This window comes from Carcharhinus amblyrhynchos, chromosome 2 (assembly GCF_965287045.1).
Source record: "Carcharhinus amblyrhynchos chromosome 2, sCarAmb.v2.hapA, whole genome shotgun sequence".
Classification (NCBI taxonomy): domain Eukaryota; kingdom Metazoa; phylum Chordata; class Chondrichthyes; order Carcharhiniformes; family Carcharhinidae; genus Carcharhinus; species Carcharhinus amblyrhynchos.
In genome coordinates this window covers 115,987,170-116,010,337 of record NC_137325.1, presented here as the reverse complement: position 1 = coordinate 116,010,337, position 23,168 = coordinate 115,987,170, and the positions used below count along the sequence as shown (strand labels likewise).

General features: G+C 40.8%; 1 protein-coding gene across 1 annotated transcript in view; it reads left to right on the top strand.

The window, feature by feature from the left end:
• mastl (microtubule associated serine/threonine kinase-like) overlaps nt 1-21,099 on the top strand; it is a 61,608-nt gene extending 40,509 nt beyond the window's left edge. Inside the window, exons 9-13 of the mRNA XM_080217329.1 lie at nt 4,831-4,969; nt 10,831-10,944; nt 14,084-14,185; nt 19,260-19,454; nt 19,586-21,099. Coding sequence (XP_080073455.1) covers nt 4,831-4,969; nt 10,831-10,944; nt 14,084-14,185; nt 19,260-19,417 — 513 coding nt within the window. The 3' untranslated portion in view covers nt 19,418-19,454; nt 19,586-21,099. The remainder of the gene's footprint in view (nt 1-4,830; nt 4,970-10,830; nt 10,945-14,083; nt 14,186-19,259; nt 19,455-19,585) is intronic.
• Nucleotides 21,100-23,168: the final 2,069 nt, after the last annotated feature.

Here is a 23,168-nt window from a genome sequence, read left to right as displayed (position 1 = left end):
CACTGCAGAAATCGTTCCAAAGTTCTCAGAATGTTTAAAATCCCCTGCCTGTCATTTTTTTCCTCCTTTGGCTTTGTGTTCCCAGCATTTGAGGATTGTTCCCCTAATTGTTTAATCGTTCATAAAATTAGTAACATAATAAAAGTTACTTAATAAAAGCAGCTACTACTGTTTCTCACTTGCTGTTTGGAGCTCAAGAAGCTATATTCTGTTCTCAAATTGAATAGGGATTTTGTTTAATAACCCTGGGAAGAGTTAATTGATTCTCATTGTCATCTCCAATGCCTACCTTCGAACAGTCAAAACCATCATTGTTGAGCTGGAGCTCTATTTACACTTTTTAAACCTAGATGAATTTGCCTTTTCTGTGTTCTATTTTTTAAAAACATTCTGAAAACCTTTTTTGTGAAATAATTCTGAAAGTTGATAGCAACTTTCATCTTGCAAGCCATGGTTTACGCATTTAGTTGCTGCTGTTGGAATGGGCCAGCATGTTGCTAAGTAACCTTGAGGTTTTGCATTTCCATTTAGAACCTTCCTCTGCAAAACCTCCATCCTACTCTTTGCTAAGCTACTAGGTGAACCACAGCTTGGAGAACCAAAAGCAGCATTCAATCTGCTCTGCATAAATGTATTTTTTTCCTTGTATTCTATATTTCTATTTTATAAAACTATAAATGCTATTAGCCTCCCTGGCTATATTTATCTCCAATTGTACTTTCAGGAAATTATGAATTTTTGAACCACAATGTTTCCCCAAACCCCTTGAAGAGAAAGCTATTGGTTTGCTATCCTGGATACGGACTGCACCAAGTTCATGCTGAAAGGCATCTGCTGATATAAGTATTAGTGCTCGATCATTGAAGTACTGTTGTATGAATGGGGCTGTGAGTGCTTGTTTGAGTCTGTTGAAGACCACTCTGTGGTGTTCTTGCCAGCACCATTCAACATTCTGGTGGAAGTAGAGGTTCAGTGACCTCACTATAACACAGGATGAACTTAGTATGACAAATTATCTTACTAAGAAAATGCTATAAAGCAAGGTTGTCCATGGGAATAGCCATTTAGCCATTGTCCAGTCTGGATTGGACTTTATACCATCATCTCTGAGTAAGTGCCTCATGTAAGGCACCTGGTTGACCCTGATTCTGCATTTCGCAACGTTCAGCTTTAGATGGATGATCCTGATCCTTTCAAGGAAAGAACAAAGATGTGCATCTGTTCTTGCATAGTAAGACTCCAAACAAGAATGGCAGGAGCAATGCTCCCTCAAGATGGGCCTGCAAAGAGTTGCTCCATGCACTGCTGGAATACTTTGCTGCCAGTGGAGTCCCGTAGGGCATGTGAAAAAACTGATATCTGCCCATTAGAAATAATAATGTGCTTAATTTTGAAGATTCTTCATCTAGTGGGATCTGCTAGGTTGATGTAGTCTGAGCAGCACTTTGTTCGTATGCGCTGGGTCAATGAATATCCTGACTGTGCCGCCTTTCTTTACTGTGACACTGTTGCTGAAACCTAATCCGCAGCCTCCTCTATAGGAGTTATGTCATTTCGTGCATTATCTGATGCAGCTCATCAATAACTTTCTGCTTCATGGCTATTGGTACTCAGAACACAGATTGTTGGTGGTACCAAATCATCTAGTCTCATACAACTGGTAGCTTGCCACTTATGTTTCAGTTGCCGAGGTTTTTCTGTGCTGTCATCTCTTGAATTTGTAAAGTATGCACTTCTGAGCCAAGTTGAATGAACCCAAGTAGAGGCTTTATGTTCTGGCCAATGATATGGAACTTGGCATTTCCCTGTGTGCAGTTGAAGTGTTGCTATGCCTTCAGTGTGGATTGTCTCTCGGCCAAAAGCCATAATGTGCATCTGGGTGTGGGATCTGGTACTGCATTTGGGTCCACTTCCTGTAACCTTTGGCTGGATTGTACATTATCCCTTGCTCCAGTATCAATCTTGACTTTTAAGTGTGAGTGGTGAAGATTTTTTTTTGGTAAGATTATCAACACTGTCACAGGAGTGTTTTTGGAAGCTCAGTGTTTTTGGGATTAGTATTTAAAGGGCGAAAAGCTGCAGCATGCTACGGTGCAGAGGGACCTGGGGGTCCTTGTGCATGAGTCGCAAAAACCCAGTCTGCAGGTGCAGCAGGTGATCAAGAAGGCAAATGGGATGCTGGCCTTTATAGCGAGGGGGATAGAATATAAAAGCAGGGAGGTTTTGCTGCAACTGTACAGGGCACTGGTGAGGCCGCAGCTGGAGTACTGTGTGCAGTTTTGGTTGCCGCGCTTGCGCAAGGATATTTTGGCCTTGGAGGGAGTGCAGAGGAAGTGCACTAGGCTGATACCGGAGATGAGGGGATTGGACTATGAAGAGAGACTAAATAGACTGGGTCTGTACTCGTTGGAGTTTAGAAGGATGAGGGGGGGATCTTGCAGAGACGTATAAGATAATGAAGGGGATAGATAGGGTCGAGGTAGAGAGATTCTTCCCACTCAGAAAGGACAGCAGGACTAGAGGGCACAGCCTCAAGATAAGGGGGGGGGTGCAGTTTAGAATGGAGTTGAGGAGGAACTTCTTCACTCAAAGGGTGGTGAATCTCTGGAACTCTCTGCCCGTTGAAGTGGTGGAGGCTGCCTCGCTAAATATATTTAAGTCACGGGTAGATAGGTTTTTGGTAGGCAAGGGAATTAAGGGTTATGGGGAGAAAGCGGGAAAGTGGAACTGAGCCACTTCAGATCAACCATGATCTTATTGAATGGCGGGACAGGCTCGAAGGGCTAGATGGCCTACTCCTGCTCCTACTACTTATGTTCTAGCTCTGTAGCTCCACTGTTTTGGTTGCACTCCAACATATTCACCTAATTGACTCTCCTACTGTTGGAGGATCATGTCGCTGCCATGTTGTGACAGCAGACGAGGGCTGCTGTGGTTTGTATCTGCAGCATTTAGAAAAGTGGTTCCATTTCTTGCATTTGTTGCTTTTTACACCATATGCAAAAATGATCTGTTCTTTTTGGAGGATGTTGGTCACTGTCGCAGGGTGCCTGGATTGGCATTACCTCAGTTTCCTGCCTAAAATCTCTGCTTTGTTTTCAGATTGTTTGTTTAACATATAGGTATTAATTGCTGCTAGTCCCATTAAAAGACAGTGACCTTGTTAGATTCATTTGCTTTTTATTTGTGGAAATGAACGTATAGTAGAAAGGTTCGAGAACTTCAAGTTTTTGGGTGAACAAATCACCAACAACCTGTCCTGGTTCTCCTCCCCGCCCCGCCCCACAATGCTGACACTATAATTAAGAAAGCCCACCAGTGCTTCTATTTTCTCAGAGGACTAAGGAAATTTGGCATGTCAGTTACGACTCTCTCCAACTTGTACAGGTGCATCATGGAAAACATTCTTTCTGGTTGTATCACAGCTTGGTCTGACTCCTGCTTTGCCCAAGACGCAAGTAACTACAAAAGGTCGTGAATGGAGCCCAATCCGTCATGTAAACCATTATCCCATCCATTGACTCTGTCTACACTTCCCGCTGCTTCGGCAAAGCAGCCAGCATAATTAAAGACCCCACACACTCTGGACATTCTTTCTTCCACCTTCTTCCTTTGGGGAAAAAGATACAAAAGTCTGAGGTCACATACCAACCGATTCAACAACAGCTTCTTCCCTGCTGTTGTCAGACTTTTGAATGGATCTACCTTGCGTTAAGTTGATCTTTCCCTACACCCCAGCTATGACTGTAACACTACATTCTGCAGTCTCGTTTCCTTCTCTACGAATGTTATGTTTTGTCTGTATAGCACAAGAAACAATACTTTTCTCTTTACGTTAATACATGTGACAATAATAAATCAAACAAAAATCAAATACCTATCAAGGATTAGGTCTTTCCAAATTGTCTCAGGATTATCTTAGGGTCTTCTTTTCCTTCCTTTGTCTGGAAGCTTAACCACTCAAATTTTTCGATGGTCACTGGGCCTGTGAGGTTTAATAGGGTAAATGTTTGTACCTAGTTCAACTTGATAGTGCAGTACAACAATAAAAACACCATTCTTTCTGGAACTTTCCAAAATTATGTGCAAAATTTTCTTTAAGGATTAGTAGGTCGATGTGGTGAAGTCCTTGTGCCACACCGTCAACTCCTGACAGCAAATACAATGTTGTGTACTCCTTAAATCACCAACATCAAGGACTTCCAGTCAAAGTAGTTTATTGCTAGGCCCAACGGCTACATACAGTACCATGATCCCAAAGAAACTCCCATGATCCCTCCACCGTGACTTCTTTTGTAGTCATGTCACCATGTTATCACTTGATCTACAAGTGAGAATTTCGAGCGCGCGTCCACTCCAGCCTTGATCATAGCAACTGACTAAATTAATATCACTTTTTTGTTGTCTTCCACTGCCGTTCCATCTTTTGTAAGGGAGGACTTTTTGATATCCATTCTGTTTGACATTAAAAATTTGAACCCATGCATGCACTTTGTCCTTTGTCGTAGTTTAACTTCAAAGTAAATGTTGCCAATCCACTTTTTTTACACCCATTTTTAGTCTTCTAACTTCGTGAAATACTGTCAAGTGACAGCCATGCAAGGCTGAAAAACTAATATTTATCCCTCCCACCCCCTTGTATCACTTACCATTGGAAATCAGTTTTAATGGTTTGCTGTGCCTTGGTGAGAATAAGTTGTTTTCATCTTGTAATTAAAATGTGCAGGCATTTAAAGTGTAGCAGTGGTTTTCTTTTCAAAGATTGCAATTCTTGTGATCTATTAACATGGGAGGATATTTGTCATACTTGAATGTTTTTTACACATTCAGACACCACTGCTGGCTACTGTGCAAACTCCTTATAGAACGCCGAAAAGTGTGCGGAGAGGTCCAGCTCCAACTGAAGGAGATAGAATTCTGGGAACACCGGATTACTTGGCCCCTGAGTTACTCTTGAGAATGCCACATGGTAAGAGAAACCACCATTATAGCAGCTTAATAGATGTAATTGATGAACAGAAAATGTTGGAAATAACAAGCAAGTCTGTCAATATTTGTAGGGAAAACGTGAGTTGACGTTTCAGGTGCAGACCTTTCCTCCAAGCTGAGAACTGAGGTAACCAAATCCTTCAGTTGGGTGGAAATTGAGCGAGACAAGTTTCGAGAACTAAACCTCTTTCCCGATAGCCTCATCACTTCATAGTTGATAAATCATTTGTGCCCTTCACTTGATCTGTTACTTTTGCAGGTTCCCTAATGTGGCATAAACATTTTGAATTTTTCTTTTTCTTGTTTCATGGGTTGTGGGGATGTGGGCATCCACATTACTGTGGCTTGGGAATCACATTCGTTCGGACCATGTAAGAATGACAGATTTCCAGCCCTAAAGGGCAATGGTGAACCAGATGGATTTTTATGACAATCAATGATAGTTTTATAGTCACCATTGCTGAAACTAGCTTTCAGTTCCAGATTTTAATTCCACCTGATGTCATTGTGCGACCATGTCCCCAGAGCATTGACTTGGGCCTCTGAATTACTAGTCCCATGACATTACCACTATGCCATCATGTCCCCCAATGTAAATACATAACTTGAATTTATCCACAATGAAAGATGTATTCCACATTTGGCGCCATTCCCTACAAACCAGTGATTTAGCCTTAATTACTCACCCCGTGCAATACCATCTTGTATTCTTCAGGCTATGGTCCAACCACTAAGCTCATAGAACTTTGGTCAAATATGTCACTCTCGTCTCTGCTCTGGAGTTCAGCTCTTTTGTCCGTGTTTGAACCAAGACCATGATGAAGCGAGGAGCTGAGTCCAAACTCAGCGAGCAGGTTATTGCTTAGCAAGTGCCATTTGGTAGCACTGTTGGTGACTCCTTCCATAACTTTACTGATGATTGAGAGTAGACTGATGGGGCAATAACTGGCCAGGTTGGATTTTTTTCTGCTTTGTGTACAAGACATACCTGGGGAATTCCATATTGCTGGATAGATGCTAATGTTGAGCTTTACTGGAACAGTCTGGAAGTGCATTGTGCGACGTATGTTCCTAATATAACATTTGGTATTGTTCTGGTGACTCTGCACTTGCTCCTTCCAAAGCCAGTATATCTTTTCTGAGGCTTGTTGGTAAAATAGAACATAGAACATAGAACATAGAACATTACAGCGCAGAACAGGCCCTTCGGCCCACGATGTTGCGCCGACCAGTTACAAAAACAATGACCCACTAGCCTATACCAATCCCTTTTCGTCCATAAACCTATCCAGAGATCTCTTAAACGCCCCCAAACTAGACGCATCTACAACTGCAGCAGGCAGGGCATTCCAATCCCTCACCACCCGCTGGGTAAAGAACCTACCCCTGACATCCGTCCTGTAGCTACCCCCCCTTAATTTAAAGTCATGCCCCCTCGTGCTAGCTTTCTCCATCCGAGGAAAAAGGCTATCACTATCCACCCTATCTAAACCTCTAATCATCTTATATGTTTCAATAAGATCCCCTCTTAGCCGCCTTCTTCCCAACGAAAACAACCCTAGATCCCTCAGTCTCTCCTCATAGGACCTCCCCACCATACCAGGCAACATCCTAGTAAACCTCCTCTGCACCCTCTCCAACGCCTCCACATCCTTCTTGTAATGCGGGGACCAGAACTGCACACAGTACTCCAAGTGCGGCCGCACTAGAGTAGTGTACAGTTGCAACATTACACTGCGACTCCTAAATTCAATCCCCCTACCAATAAACGCCAAGACACCGTACGCCTTCTTGACAACAAACTCATATAGTCTCATATGTACTCATATAGTCTGACCCAGGCTCTATAACAACATTAGCTTTGTATGAGGTATAGAATCTAAAAGTCAAGTAGGTAACAAGTCAACATAAGACCTTGCTGTCACTTTTTTTGTTGAATATTGTGTGCAGTATTGGGTTTCACACTATAGGAAGGAGGTCACAACACACACATCTCCAAAAATGAGTTCTATTGGACTCCACGTTATAGAGCAATATAGCATGGAAACGGGCTCTTCAGCCCCAGCCGGTCCAGCTGACCATGGTGCCCTCCCACCTAGTCCCAACTGCCCGTGTTTGGCTCATATCTTTCTATTCCTTTCCCATCCATGTACTTCTCCAAATGCTTTTTAAATGTTGCTATTGGACCTGTCTTAATCAATTTCTCTGTCAGCTCATTCCATTTACTATCCTTCCTTTACGTGAAGAAGTTGCCCTTCAGGTCCCTTTTAGATCTTTCCCCTCATCTTAAACCTGTACCCTCTAGTTTTCAATTCTCCTACTCTGCAAAAAGACTGTGCGTTCATCCTATCTATGCCTCTCGTGATTTTATATACCTCAATAAGGTCACTCCTCGTTCTCCTATGTTCCAAGGAATAAAGTCCTAGCCCGGCCAACTGCTCCCTATAACTCAGGCCCATTAGTCCTGGCAAATCTTTTTTGCACTCTTTCCAGTTTATCAATGTCTTTCCTATAACAGGGTGACCAAAACAGCACACAGTACTCTAAATGCAGCCTCACCAACAACTTATACAACTGTGACATAATGTCCCAACTCCCACACTCAATGAAACAAAAACAGGAAAATCTCAGCAGGTCTGACAGCATTTGTGGAGAAAGAGTAGAGTCAATGTTTTGATTCTAAACTCTGTCAGAGCTGGTATGATGCTGTCAGACCTGCTGAGATTTTCCAGCGTTTTTCTGTTTTTGTTCCAGATTCCTGCATCTGCAGTATCTTGTGCCTATCCTACACTCAGTGCCCTGACTGATGAAGGCCAATGTGCTAAACATCTTCACCAGTCTATATATACCTGTGACGCTGCTTTCAATGAATGATTTACTTGTACTCTTAGTTCCTCTATTCCTCAATACTCCCCAGAGCCCTACCATTCACTGTATAAGCCCTATCCTGGTTTGACTTTGCAAAGTACAACACTTCACATTTATCTGTGTTTGAAATTCATTTGCCAATCCTTGGCCCACTTCCCTATCTGATCCTTCTCTGCTATCAACAATAACTCCTAAGTTAGTACCATCTGCAAACATATTAACCATGCTTTGTACATTCACATCCAAATCATTTATATAAACAATGAATAACTAGGGTCCCAACAGGCACACCTGAGGCACACCACTGGTCACAGCCCTCCAGTCCGAGAAACAACTTTTGACCAGCACCCTCTGCTTCCTACCATTGGGCCAATTTTGAATCCAATTTGCTAGCTTTCCCTGGATCCCATGTGACCTAACCTTCCAGACTAGTCTGCCTTGCGGGACCTTGCAAAAAGCCTTGCTAGAATCCATATAAACAACATCTACTGTCCTACCTTCATCCATCCTCTTGGTTACCTCTTTGAGGAACTCTAGAAGATTTGTCAGATATGACCTCCTATGCACAAAGCTGTGCTGACCATCGCTAATCAGATCCTGATTATCCAACTGTTGGTAGATCCTGTCTCTCCAGTACCATTCTCACCACTGATGTCAGGCTCACTGGCCTGCAATTCCCTGGCTTGTCTTTGCTACCCTTCTTAAATAACATTAGCCATCCTCCAGTCTCCCACAACTTTGCCAGTGGAAAGAGCTGAAGCAAATATCTTTGCAAGGACCTTTGCAATTTATTCCCTAGACTCCCGCAAGATCCAAGCTGAGGTTGCACTTGATCAGGCCTAGGGAATTTATCCACCTTATTGTGCTTTAAGACTGCAGATGCTCCTCTTTTGTAATATGCATGTGGCCCAAGATATCACCACTTGTTTCCCTTATTCTTTAGCACCCATGATGCTAAAGTAAATAACAAGGAGAAATATTAATTAAAAATCTCACTCATCTCCTGTGGCTCCACTCAAACATGATAGTGCTGATCTTTAAGGTACCTATTCTCTCTTCAGCCACCTTTTTTACTCTTAATATAACTATAGAATCTCTTGGGAATTTCTTTAACCTTACCTGGCAAATCCATCTGTACTCTCTATTTGCCCTCCTGGTTTCTCTTACGTTTTGTTATAGCCATCGAGGGATTCCCCAATTGCTTAAATCCAATGTACGCTTCCTTCTTCTGTCCTGATCAGAGCCTCAATGTCCCTCATCAGCCAGAGATCCCTGAACTTGCCAGCCTTTTCCTTCAGGAATATGCTGCACCTGGACTCTTGATATTACACTTTTAAAAGCCTCCCATTTGCCAGTCATTCCATTCCCTCCAAACAGACTTCAATCGACCACTGCTAGATCCTGCCGAATGCCCCCAAAATTGGCTCTGTTCCAGTTTAGGACCTTGACCTGTGCACCTGTCCACCTTGGATGTTATCGCTATAACACAAACATGGCTCTAAGTCCCCAGAGCAAATCCACACTCTGAGCTTGTCCACCTTGCTTGTTAAGCCTCGAGTTTTAAAATAAATGCTATTTAAACCAAAAGTCTTTTTTTTCCCTCCCTTTCCTGTGCCCCTGGCTACCCTGATAACTAAACTTGCTCTCATTGGCTACTGTATTTTTCCCTCTCTTGCTTAGATCTTCCTCTCCCCACCGAATTAGTTTAAACCCTCCTGGGTTGCACTAGCAAATCTCCCCACAATGATATTAGACCCCTTCCAGGTCACGTGCAACTCATCCCTTTTGTACAGGTCACTTCTATCCAGAAGAGATCTCGATGATCCACAAACTTAAATTCCTAACTCTTGCATCAACTTTCCAGCCATGCCGTCACCTGGCTGGTCTTTCTATTTCTATCCTCACTGGCACATGACACTAGGAATAATCAGGAGATCACTACCCTGAGGTCTCGTTAACCTTCTCTCTTCACAAATGAGTTTTTCCAGCACCTTGCTTTTATTTCAGCTGTCTAGCAACTGCAGTATTTTGCTATTATTTTAGATTAGAGTGCAGATTCACTTGGATGTCAAGGACATGACAAAGCAGCTTGCTTGATCTGCATCTCCTCCTCCCCTACCCCCCACCAGCCCCATCTGCCAGTTTAAACATCCATTCCCTCCATTGCCTATACACAGTTGCAGCATGTACAAGAAGCACTGTAATGATTTCCCATGGCTCCTTCAACAAACCTGCAATCTTTGTCACCTTGAAGTAGAAGGGCAAGAGGTGCATCATAACATCAGCACTTAGAAGTTCTCCTTCAAGCCACATATTATCCTGATTTGGAATTATATTGCCATTAATTCACAGTAGCGAATCCAAAATCGAGAACTTTTATCCAAAATACTGTGGGTGGACTAAACGTACTGCAGTATTTCAAGAAGGTGCCTCACCATCACCTTCTCGAGCATAATTAGAGATGGGCAACAAATGCCAGCTGTGCCAGCAATGCTCACATCCTTGGAGTAAAGAAACTATACAAAATAAGACTTGAGAGATTGGGGGTGGAGGAGGGGAGAAGTGTTATCTTGGGTTTCAAAAATAAACACACATTATTCTGTGACTCAGCCCATATTCACACTAATGTAATCAGCTTTTTTCAAATTGCAGTGAAAAAGATTTTTGTCCATTATGTTTGTGGGCAGAAATAATAAGTGAAAGCACTGAATCATCTCCCAATGATTCTTATTGATACAAAAATTACTATGAGCTCAATGTGGAAACAACATTTAATACAGAACTTTAAAAATTGTAAACCTATTGGCATCCAAAAAGAGAAAAGATGGGTTCAAGTTTGTGAAATATTCAATATCTTTATGGATTTCAACTGACCTGACGCATAATTGGAGTTTCCATATCTATTCATTTTTGTAAAGCTCAGTTTTAATATAATTGAAAGTTGTGTATAATCTGTTTTTTATTATGCCTTAGGTCCTGCTGTGGATTGGTGGGCTCTTGGTGTATGCTTGTTTGAGTTTCTGACTGGCATTCCCCCTTTCAATGACGAAACACCACAACAGGTCTTTCAGAATATCTTGAACAGAGGTATAAACTTTTGGTGCATTTCTCTTTAAAAGTGGCCACTTGCATATCAAATTGCTGCATATTGATATGCAGTGCATGTTCCTGTATATCAAATACGTAATCCAAAATATTTTCCTTCACATTCAATTGCTTTAATTTAGTACTATCAAAGACATAATGTTGCATTCTATACATATTGATAAGCTTAATAATGAGTAAAATTACATATGTAAAACAGTAAATCACAATCCTGTTCTTTGTTTGGTTCCAATTTTCACATGGTTAAGACTGGTTTATGGGAGTAACTGTCCTAACGTGTTAGAGATCATGTTTTTAAGATCAAGCAAAGAAAAACCTGCCTTTCACAACCTCTGGATGTTCCAAAGAACCTTACAGTCAAAATCATCAACAACTGCCTCTAACAAAATAATAAAATAATAATTGTGCTTCACAAAAGCATTATTAAATAAAATGTGACACCGAGTCACATGAGCTATTAAGGCAGATGACAAAAGCTTGCCCGAAGAAGTGGGTTTAGAGGACTTATTCTAAAGGAGAATTGCATTTTTAACCTTCCACACTATCTTTTCGGCTCACCATGCTGATTCACCGGCACAGCGAGCCAGTAAGATTGGCTAATTATTTGTGGGTTTTGCCCAGAATTTCTCTCAGATGATTGTCACATGAGCAGCTCTAAACTTTTTTTGATTATCTCCCTTGGTAAAACGTTCACTTTGTAATCTGCATTCCTAACTCTGGTTCACGTTTTCCAATAGACCCAATTGACCAGAGCTTCCACTCCACTTTTAACAGAGAGACCATGCCAAGATTTCAGACTAGCTCTTTGTCCCTTCCATGCTCTTAATGAGAATCCCAGGTTCAATCACCTTTTACATCTCAGCCTAACTTTACAATTTCTCCACAGACAGTAATAAAACAAATACTAGGTAAAGGCAAAATACTACAGATGCTGGAATCTGAAATGAAAGCATAAAATGCTGAAAAACTCAGCATCTGTAGAGAGAGAATAGAGCCAACATTGAGTCTGGATGACCCTTTGTCAATTACTAGAGTTACTTTAAGAAAATCTTTTTCTAATAGTTCTGGTTCTCAGAAGTCTGTTCTCAAGTCTCAGATCACTTAGTTTCAGATGTACTGAAATCATCCTGTCACAGCTCTCGGGACTGTCCACTAGTTCCTTATTAGCATTCCCTGTGGAACCCACCTTGACTACCTAAAACTCATATTCCATTATAAGGTTCCAGCTTCAAGCAGACCTGAGAGATGCATCTTATCTCTCTTCCTGTCTCTAGCTCAACCTCAACTGACTTGCTCCAAATCTCAAGACAAAGGAAATTGTCTGCTCTGCACAGAGGTTGCTAAGCAATTCCCAAGAATCTGCATTCCAAAGCTCTAAGGTCTCAAACATGGGTAATTTTTGTCCATGCAGATGTAAATCCCTTAAAACTAACTCTGTTTTCCTAATAATGTTTTAAAAAAAGTTTGACGATCTAAAGGTAGTGGATAGATAAAAGGTGGAGGTAGTGATGTAAAACTGGATATCATCAGTGTAGGTGTGGAAACTGACATTTTGTGGCTGATTTCGCTGAGAGGCAGCAAGCAGATGAGAAGTAGGTGTCCAGGAGTAGAGCCTTTGGAGACAACAGAGATAACTGCATGCGAAGGAAAGCCATTTGATGGCAATTATCTAGCCACAATTGGATAAATCTGAATGGAACTAAGCGAAAGCAGTGGTTAGCTCCCATCTCACTATGTTCTGCCAAGTGTACCAACAGTCTACCCTAAAGGGTGCAAAGGCTGTATTAGCAAATTCAGAATATAGCTGCTGGAAAGTTCAGAAGAATTTCTGTTTTATAATGCATTGTTATGTCCCTTAAAAGCTTCAAAAGTGCTTTGTTGTTCATGGGATCTTGCTTCATACAAAAGCCTATCTATATCTCTGCATTTCAGTGAACGAAATAATAGTCAATGGCCAACAGTTTCAATGCTGCCTCAATATGAACCTCAATATGCTACCCATCATATTAGTGTAGATAATACACTATATGCCTGAAATATATGCCTGAAGCCAGCTTTAAGCTGCCTTCCTATGCATCTAAAGGGCCAAATGGCTGTTGGTTATCCCTATGCAAAATTAGGTTGCCTTTATAGAGCCAGCTGCATTCAGTAAAACCACGTGGTCTAACCAACAACAAAATGATAATGTGGAGCCAAGAGCAGGACTGCTTTCCTGAATTCATGTTAAATTCAGTGAGCTATCTTTTTTCCATCCCTATTCCCATTGATCGTTTTTCCTTCCTCTGAGGGCTGTTGCAGATGATGCAACTGCCTGAAATTTAAACACTCCTAGCAGGTGCCCTTGGCTTGCAAATCTCATTTAATGAAACCTGAGGGCCTGGGATGCCTCAAGCTTATTCAGCGAGAGCACAGTGAAGTTTCTACTCTAAACATTTACCTCCATCACACTAGAATGGGCAGATGGAGCTTCTGTCTAACACTTAGTTTGAATTATGGTTCTCCTTAGGTACTGCATTTCAGCCACAATTTGTGCTCAAATCCTGAGGTAGGCTTTGAACTAATGCAAAATGGTGCAGAGGCCAGAAATCTGAAATATAACAGAAAATATTCAAAATACTTAGCAAGACAGGCATTTCTGGAAAGACACAGTTAAAATTTCAGGCTGGAAGCTCTTTGTCATTACTGCAAAGATTAAGAGTGTAGCTATTCGAGGCAACAGGCCTCAATGGCTCACTGATGGCACTGTTGCCACTGGCCATGACTTACTCTCAATTTAATAACAGTTTATATGATTGTTTTCATGAGTATACCTTTGGTCATGATGTTGAGGTCATCCAAAACGCCACTGCCTGTGTCCTAACTTACTAAGTTCTGATTGCCTATCTCCCCTGTGCTCGCTCACCTAAACTGATTTTGATTTGAACAATGTTTAATAAGAATTTTTAAATTGAGGCAATCTGCAACACATACCTTTATCTGCCCTAATAGTTTCTTATGTGGTTCAGTGGTAAATTTTTTTGATATTGCTCTTCTGAAGTGTCTTGAGGTGTTTTACTACAGTAAAGATGCTATACACACTGTTGCTGATGTTGATTTTGAAAACTTTAATTTTATTTTGTAGATATACCTTGGCCAGGGGGTGAAGAAGAATTATCTAAAAATGCCCATAATGCAATTGACATTCTGCTGACAATCGAATGCTTCAAGAGAGCGGGATTAAAAGGTATGACTTTTTTGAAACTGGGACATTTGAAGAAATTTATTTGGAGAAAGTGGTATTATTTCATAGTTTAAGAATAAGTATCTGAATGGTGCTGTATACTGCAGAAAAAAGTCTCCAATTTTGCTGTCAAAATAATAGTGAAGTTAGTGGCATTTGCCTTTATTTCAGTAAAAATGGTACATGTGCTTCAGAAGAGGTGTTAATGCATGGTTAAATGACAGTATCCAGATGATGCTATCTGAATTGGTAGCTTTGTGAAAATGGCATGTCATTGCATTGAATAGATTGAATTAAAGTTACTGAATGTGAGAGCCAAGTCCTATAGAGAATTACTAAGATATCAATAAAAGGTAATTGCATATTAATTAATTTTCAGAAGTTGAAAATGGGTGGCATGATGGCACAGTGGTCAGCACTGCTGCCTCACAGTTCCAGGGTTCAATTCTGGCCTTGGGTAACTGTATTTGTGGAGTTTGCACGTTCTTCCCATATCTACGTAGGTTTCCTCCAGGTTCTCTGATTTCCTCCCACACTTGAAAAATGTACGGGTTAAGTTGATTGGCTATGCTAAATTGCCCCTTACTGTCCCAAAATGTGTAAGTTAGAGTGTTTAGCAGGGTAAATAAGTGCGGTTACAGGGACAGGATCTGGATAAGAGGCTCTGTCAAGGATGTGTTGCAGACTTGATGGGCCGAATGGCCTCCTGCACTGTAGGGATTCTATAAAAAGTTGGGAAATCTTGTATTTTCCCTTGCTTGTAAATAGTAACACTAGCAATTGAGATTTCCACAAGTGTACTTAATATTGAACAAATATTCAAGTAATAAAGTCTGGAATATAATGCTGGTCTCATTAAAAACCCAACTGATTGACTAGTGTCCCTTAGGGAAGGAAATCTGGCGTCCTTACTGAGGCCTGCATGTGACTTCAGGCCCACATCCATGTGGATGACTCTGAACTTTTAAAAAATGGTTTATATTTGTTTATGGGATCTGTGGTTTGCTAGGCCAGAATTGATTGCTCATCGCTAGTTACTCTTGAAGATGGTGGTGAGTTACTTTCTTGAACCATTGCAGTCCATGTATTGTAAGAACATCTATGGTGCTGTTTGGAAGGGAGTTTGAGGATTTTGATCCAGTGGCAGTGAAGGAATGGTGATATGCTTCCAAGTGGTGAATGACAAAGATTTACAGCATGGAAACACGCCCTTTTGGCCCAGCTTGTCCATGCCACCCAATTTTTACCACTAAGCTAGCCCCAATTGCCCGCATTTGACCCATACATATCCCTCTATATCCATCTGACCCATGTAACTGTCTAAATGCTTTTTAAAAGACAAAATTGTACCCGCCTCTAATACTGCCTCTGGCAACTCGTTCCAGACTCATCATCATCATCATCATCATCATCATCATCATCATCAATGAAAAAATTGCCCCTCTGGACCCTTTTGTATTTCTCCCCTTTCACCTTAAACCAATGTCCTCTAGTCTTAGTCTCCCCTATCTTTGCAGAAAGATGTTAACTATTTACTTCATCTATGCCCCTCATCATTTTATAGACCTCTCTAAGATCATCTCTAAGCCTCCTATTCTATAGGGAAAAAAGTCCCAGTCCATCCAGCCTCTCCTTTATAACTCAAACCATCAAGTACCAGTAGCATGCTAATAAGTTTTTTTCTAGTTTAATAACCTTTCTGTAATCGGGTGACCAGAACTGGACACAATACTCCAAGTATGGCCTTAACAATGATTTGTACAACTTCAACAAGACATCCCAACTCCTGTATTCAATGTTCTGACCAATGAAATCAAGCATGCCGAATGCCTTCTTCATCACCCTGTCCACATGTGACTCCACTTTCGAGGAGCTTTGAACTTGTACTCCTGGATCTATTTGCTCTGTAACTCTCCCCTGTGTCCTACCATTAACTGAGTAGGTCCTGTCCTGGTTCAACCTACCAAAATGCATCACCTCACATTTTATCTAAATTAACCTCCACCTGCCATTGATCAAGATCCCTTTGCAATCCAAGATAACCTCTTCACTATCCACTATGCTGCCAATCTTGGTTCTTCTGCAAACTGACTAACCATGCCTCCTAAATACTCATCCAAATCATTAATGTAAATAACAAATAGCAGTGGACTCAGCACTGATCCCTGAGGTACAGTGCAGATCACAGGCCTCCAGTTTGAAAAACAACCATCTTCTGTCATCAAGCCAATTTTGTTTCTAATTGGCTACCTCACCGTGGATCCTATGAGATTTTAACTTTCTGCCACAACCTACCATGTGGTACCTTGTTAAAGTCCTTGCAAAAGTCCACGTAGACACCATCAACTGCACTGCCTTCATCTACCTTCTTGATTACCCCATCAAAAAACTCAATCAAATTCATGAGACATGATTTTCCACTCACAAAGCCATGCTGACTAAATGCCTGTAGATTCTGTCTCTCCGAATACCTTCTCACAACTTACCCACTAGGTTCACTGGTCTGTACTTCCTGGCTTTTCCCTGCAGCCCTTCTTAAATAAAAGCACAACATTTGCTACCCTCCAATCTTCAGGTACCTCACCTGTGGCTCTCGATGAGTCAAACATCTCTGCCGGGGACCCACGATTTCCTCCCAGGGACATTTCATCAGATCCCGAGGATTTATCTACCTTGACGTGCTGTAAGACTTCCAGCACAGTGGCACAGTGGTTAGCACTGTTGCCTCATAGCACCAGGGACCCGGGTTCAATTCCCGGCTTGGGTCAATGTCTGAGTGGAATTTGCACATTTTCCCTGTGTCTGGATGTGTTTCTTCCGGGTGCTCCAGTTTCCTCCCACAGTCCAAAATACGTGCTGATTAGGTGCATTAGCCATGCTAAATTCTTCCTCAGTGAACCTGAATAGGCACCACAGTGTAGTGACTAGGAGATTTTCATAGTAACTTCATTGCAGTGTTAATGTAAGCCTACTTGTGACAGTAATAAATTAAACTTAAACTAAAAATATGTACACTGCTCAAGAATCACTATATTTATTTCCCCAAGTTCCCTAACATCCATGCCTTTCTCAACAGTAAATAACAATGAGAAATATTCATTTATGATCTCACCCATCTCTTGTGGATCCACACATAGATGACCTTGTTGATACTTAAGAGACCCTACTTTCTCCCTAGTTATTCTTTTGCCCTTTATATATTTGTAGAAGCTCTTTGGATTCTCCTTTGCTTTATCTGCCAAAGCAATCTCATGTCCCCTTTTTGCCCTCCTGATTTCTCTCTCAATTCTACTCCAACAACTTCTACACTCTTCAGTGGTTCCACTTGATCCCAGCTGCCTATGCATGTCATATGCTTTCTCCTTCTTTTTGACCAAGGCCTCAATATCCTGAGTCATCCAGGGTTCCCTACTTCTACCAGTCTTGCCCTTCACTCTAAGAGGAATGTGTTTACCCTGAACCCTGGTTAAGTTTTGAAAGCCTCCCACTTACCAACCATCTGTTTGTCTGCCAACAGACTCCCTCAATCAACTTCTGAAAATTCCTGTCGAATACCATCAAAATTGGCTTTGCCTCAATTTAGAATTTTAACTTTTGGGCCAGAGCTATAGCTATCTTAAAACTAAGGGAATTATGTTCTCTGGTCACTTAGAGGGGGAACATAAAGATGGTGGTGTTCCCTTGTCTTTCTGGGTGGCTCAACAGTGATGAGTTTGAAAGGTGCTGTTGAAGACACCTTGGCAAGTTGCTGCAGTGCATCTCATAGATGGTACACACTGCTGCCACTATCCACCTATAATGGAGGGAGTGAATGTTTATTGTGGTGTTTGGGCTGCCAGTCAAGTGAGCTGATTTGTCCTGGACAGTGTTGACCACCCTGAGTATTTTTGGAGCTGCACACATCCAGGCAAGTGGAGGGTATTTCAGCACATTCCTGACTTGTGCCTTGTAGTTGGTGACCAGCTCTTGGGAGTCAGGAGATGAGTTACTGTTTGCAGAATTCCCAGCCTCTGACATGTTCTTGCAGCCACAGTATTTATGTGGCTAGTCCAGTTCAGTTTCTGATCAGTGGTAATTCCCCCAGCATGTTGATGGGGGATTCAGTGACAGTGATGCCATTGAACGCCATGAAGAGATGGTTAGATCCTCTCTTGTTGGAGATGGTCATTGCCTAGCACATGTGTGACGTGAATGTTAGTTGCCTCCTTTCAACCGAAGCCTGGATATTGTCCAGTCTTTTGGACATCAACTACTTCAGTATTTGAGGAGTCGTGAACAGTGCTGAATGTTGTGCAGTCAACAGTGTACATCACCACTTCTTCCCTTATGGAAGGAAGGCCACTGATGAATTACTTGCCAATCCAGAGGGCCTTTAAGAGTAAACCACATTGCTGTAAGTCTAGTGGCATATGTACACTAGTCCAGGTAAAAACAGCTAGTGTTAATTAGTGGACCAGATTGGATTTTTTGATATGGTTTTATAGTCACCATTTGACTGCTGTTAATTCCAGGTTTAGTAGTTGAATTCAAATTCAAATAGTTGTGGTGGGTTTTGAGTCCATGTCCCCAGAACATCAGCTTGAGCCTCTGGATTATTCTTCCAGTGACATTAATATTATGCCCACCTGCCTTTTGAAATGGCTTACCAAACCACTCAGTTGAAACGTGTCTAGGGATACGCAACAAATGTTGAGTCTTGCAGCAATGCCCACATCTCACAAAAGAATAAATAAAAAGAATTATTCAAAAGTTCAGGTTTTGGATCCACTTGAATTAGCATGTTTAAAATCCTTACAGCAATTACCATTGTTTTGCAGGGGTCATTCAACTTCCGGCTCTTATTTTCATTGTGAAGCAGCCTGTCTGTGAATTCATGTTCTTGCATAATTCTTGATAGACATTTTATTGAAATATGTATTCATTATAAAAATGCAGATTACTCTGTGGGGACAGGGAAGTACTCTGCCCCAGCATTTCCTTGCTTCCATTATTCAACATATCTCTTTCTTACCTGATGCCAGTCGCAAGGTAGCTTCATCCCAGAAAAAGCAACAACTTTTTTGCTTTTATCTTTCAGAGCTCAAGAAGCATCCCCTCTTCCTGGATATGGACTGGGACAACTTGCAGAATTGCCCTATGCCCTTTGTACCACAGCCAGATGATGAAACAGATACAACATATTTTGAAGCCAGAAATAATGCTCAAAACCTCATCATTTCAGGATTCAGTTTGTAGTTTCTGCAACTTGCTGAATGGTAACACCATAAGGGAGGTAGGGAAAAATGCACGAATTTGTCTGTTCTAATAATACTAGACTCTTGAATTTATACTTAGTGTCTGATGCCTGTGAAAGCTACATTTTGTTACTTTTATCATATTCATGATTGCCTTCTCAATTCCCAGCTCAAAATTATGTTACTGAAGTGAGGCCTGTTTATTCTTGGCAGAAAATTGGGATCTCTGAGCTGCTTTATTGTTCCACCTCCTCCATTTTGGAGGGCACTGGAAGACAACCACCATTGGCTGCTCTTCACAGCCCCAGTGAAAAAAGGCAGGAAAAAATGAACTGATACCTCCATGAATATTGAATTAGTTGATAGAACATTTACAGTACCTTGTAATCAGTGAATTTAATAAGTGGGACACTTCGCCAATATTTATATTGAAAGCATAATAGCTAGAACATTGCACATTCTTCAAACACTGACAGCTAATATCTGAATGGAGCATTCAAGCAAACTGCGTTCTGGGAATGTTCACCTTCCTTCTTAAAAGGTGTATTTTGGGAAAGTCACCTGTGTAGCAGACTGCCTATAGTATTTTAACTCTTTAAACGAGAAGCAGAATACTGCATTTTAAGTATTTGACATAACTGTCTTTGCTGCACTTTATAAACATGACTTGGGAATAACATTATAATATCCTTTCAGTTGGGAACATGTTTCTTTACTTAATTGGAATTATCCTGGGATTTGTTCTGTCCATTTTATATAAGCTGGCTAAGATGCCTTGCCCTCTGGATTTTCCTTAACCATATTCTATGAAATTTCCCATTTTTCATTTATTTGAACAATGGAGTTTGTTACAAACCAAAAGACCTACAGGTTATCCCTAAAATGAATACTCTCCTTCAATTAAACGCACTTTATTTTTGCAATTAATAGCTACAGTGGAAAATACTGCAGTGGTTTTAATCACTGGTAATGTAGTTGGTTTTAATTTTGCTTGTATTATCAAGTCCTAAAATGTTACTGTCCCTATCTTTCTGTATATTTCTGTATATTAATTTGTTCATTTTGGTATCTCTGCCAGAATGGAAATTTTGTGTCACTATTACTTACTGGTTGTAGTCTCTTACTAGCAACCAGTACGAACATACTTAAAGGATTCAGTTAACTACCTCATGCTTCTGCTGGCTTGAGGTCTCTGAATTTAAAAGGAAAGCTACAAATTTCTGTTCTCAGTTACTGCATTGTTTGACACGTCAACCTGTCTTAAGTTCTTTGATATCAAGCAAAAGTGATTATGTATATTGTTGAATGTTTTCCTTGTCCAATTTATTAATTAAGAATTTGCAGATCAGACACTGCCTTTTCAACAGGGATGTAATTATTACTTATTTCAATAACTTAACAGTCCTGTGCATTAGGGAAAATCTACTTTTACACTTTGTTTTGTGCCAGACTACCTGTATGATTTACGTGCTTAAATGGTGACTTAAATAAAAATCTTTAATTCATGGATTGTTGGGTGTTTTAGATTTCTGCAGACTATAAAGGAGTTTGCTCCTGATCTTTGTGATTTGAATGTATTTAGCTTGCCATTCATAGATTTTATGGCTGGAGTGTAGAATTCTCTGCTGTACAGGATGTAATGAATTAGTTGTGTTTTAGAGTATTAACAATCAGATACGACTGATATTGTCATTGTCCTTAAATGTCAAAAAAATTAAATATTTTTAAGATCCTCTAACTATGGGTCATTCATTATAACTTGTAATTTATTGACATGTGCATTCTGTATGCTCTGTATAAGCTGCAAGATGTGCTACAATACTTTTGGTAGAATGCATTTAACAATATGACCTTATGCCTTGCTGTGATTTAGAAATAGAAGTGTTTACTGCTTTACAGGAACATGATATATGGTGCAAGAAATTGATCCATTGGTTTATTTGGCCACAACAAGGATGGCAAATTGTTAACTAGGTGGGTTTTTATAAAAATTGATAATTTCATAGTCACCATTACTGAGGCTAGCTTTGAGCTCCAGATTTATTAATTGAATTTAAATTGCTGAACAAAGTATGCTGTCAAAGCTTTTCATCTTGCATTCAAGATGAATGGTTTGACACAACCTCAAACAGACCATTGTCTGCAGCGAACTACCCAGCCTTCAGGAGAACAGTGACCACACCACACAACCCTGCCACAGCAACCACTGCAAGATATGCCAGATCACCGACACAGATGCCATCATCTCATGTGAGAACACTATCCACCAGGTACATGGCACATACTCTTGCAACTCGGCCAACATTGTCTACCTGATAATGCTGCAAGAAAGGATGTCCCGAGGCGTGGTACACTGGGGAGACCATACAGACGCTACGACAACGGATGAATAAACACCGCTCGACAATCACCAGGCAAGACTGTTGGCGAGCACTTCAGGGGTCACGGGCATTCGGCCTCTGATCTTCGGGTAAACGTTCTCCAAGGCTGCCTTCACGACGTACAACAGCGCAGAGTCGCTGAGCAGAGACTGATAGCCAAGTTCCGCATACATGAGGATGGCCTCAACTGGGATCTTGGGTTCATGTCACACAATCTGTAACCCCCATGACTTGCCTGGACTTGCAACATCTCACTTATTGTCCTGTCGAGAGACAATAGACATCTCTTTAACCGAGGCTTAATGCTACCTCCACTCACATTGTCTGCACCTTTTAAGCATTGATTAGAATGTGAGTCTTTACAGCTAATCGGTATTCTGTAAACTGTGCCTGCCTTTATATGCTCTGTTTGAGACCAGAACTCTCCACTCACCTGACGAAGGGGCAAATCGCGAAAGCTTGTGGGTTTACTATCAAATAAACTTGTTGGACTTTAACCTGGTGTTGAGACTTCTTACTGTATTTATCCCAGAATTCAGCCAGATAAACCTTCATTGGACTCCCTCTATAGCAGATCCCTGCAGTATCCCATTAATCACTGGCTGCCAATTGGGGAAAAGACTCATTTATTCCAATTCTTTGCTTCCTGTCCAACTAGCTTTCTATTCATCTACTGACACTACCCACAATGCTATGCTTTAATGTTACATAATAATCTGTTATGTGAAACCTTGTCAAAAGCCTTAAAATGAATAGCTGTAGCTTCTAAGGTAAGTGATTTATGCTGCACATTCACCTAATAATTCATTGTTAGTATAATTCTGAGTAAACTATCTTGTTCAGCAAGTGCTATCCAAGAATGAATTTTTTAGAAAATTGTTCATGGGATGTGTGCATCGCTGGCTCACAATACTCTGTGATCAGAATAACATACAGCTTCTAAATGGCTTATGTGATGTGAATTAATTCAGCTAAAGCCCAAATAGCCTATTTACTTTATTTTCTAATTTTTTTTTCATGTAACAATCAAAAAATCAACATCCATCCCAATAAATATTCAGATTAGCTATACCTGTATATGTTTGAAACTGAGAATTTCTACAACTAGAACAAGCTTACAAAAAACTTGTTCATGGGATGTGTGCGTTGCTGGCTGGGCCAGCATTTATTACTAATCCTGGAGGGCAGTTAAGTGACAACCATATTGCTATAGCTCTGAGGTTAGCAGGTAAGGATAGCAGATTTCCTTCCCTAAAGGGCATTAGTGAGCCAGATGAGTTTTTGCAATGATCAACAATGATTTCACAGTCATTGACTTTTAATTCCAGATTTCTATTAAATTCTAATTTCACTATCAGCCATGGTGGGATT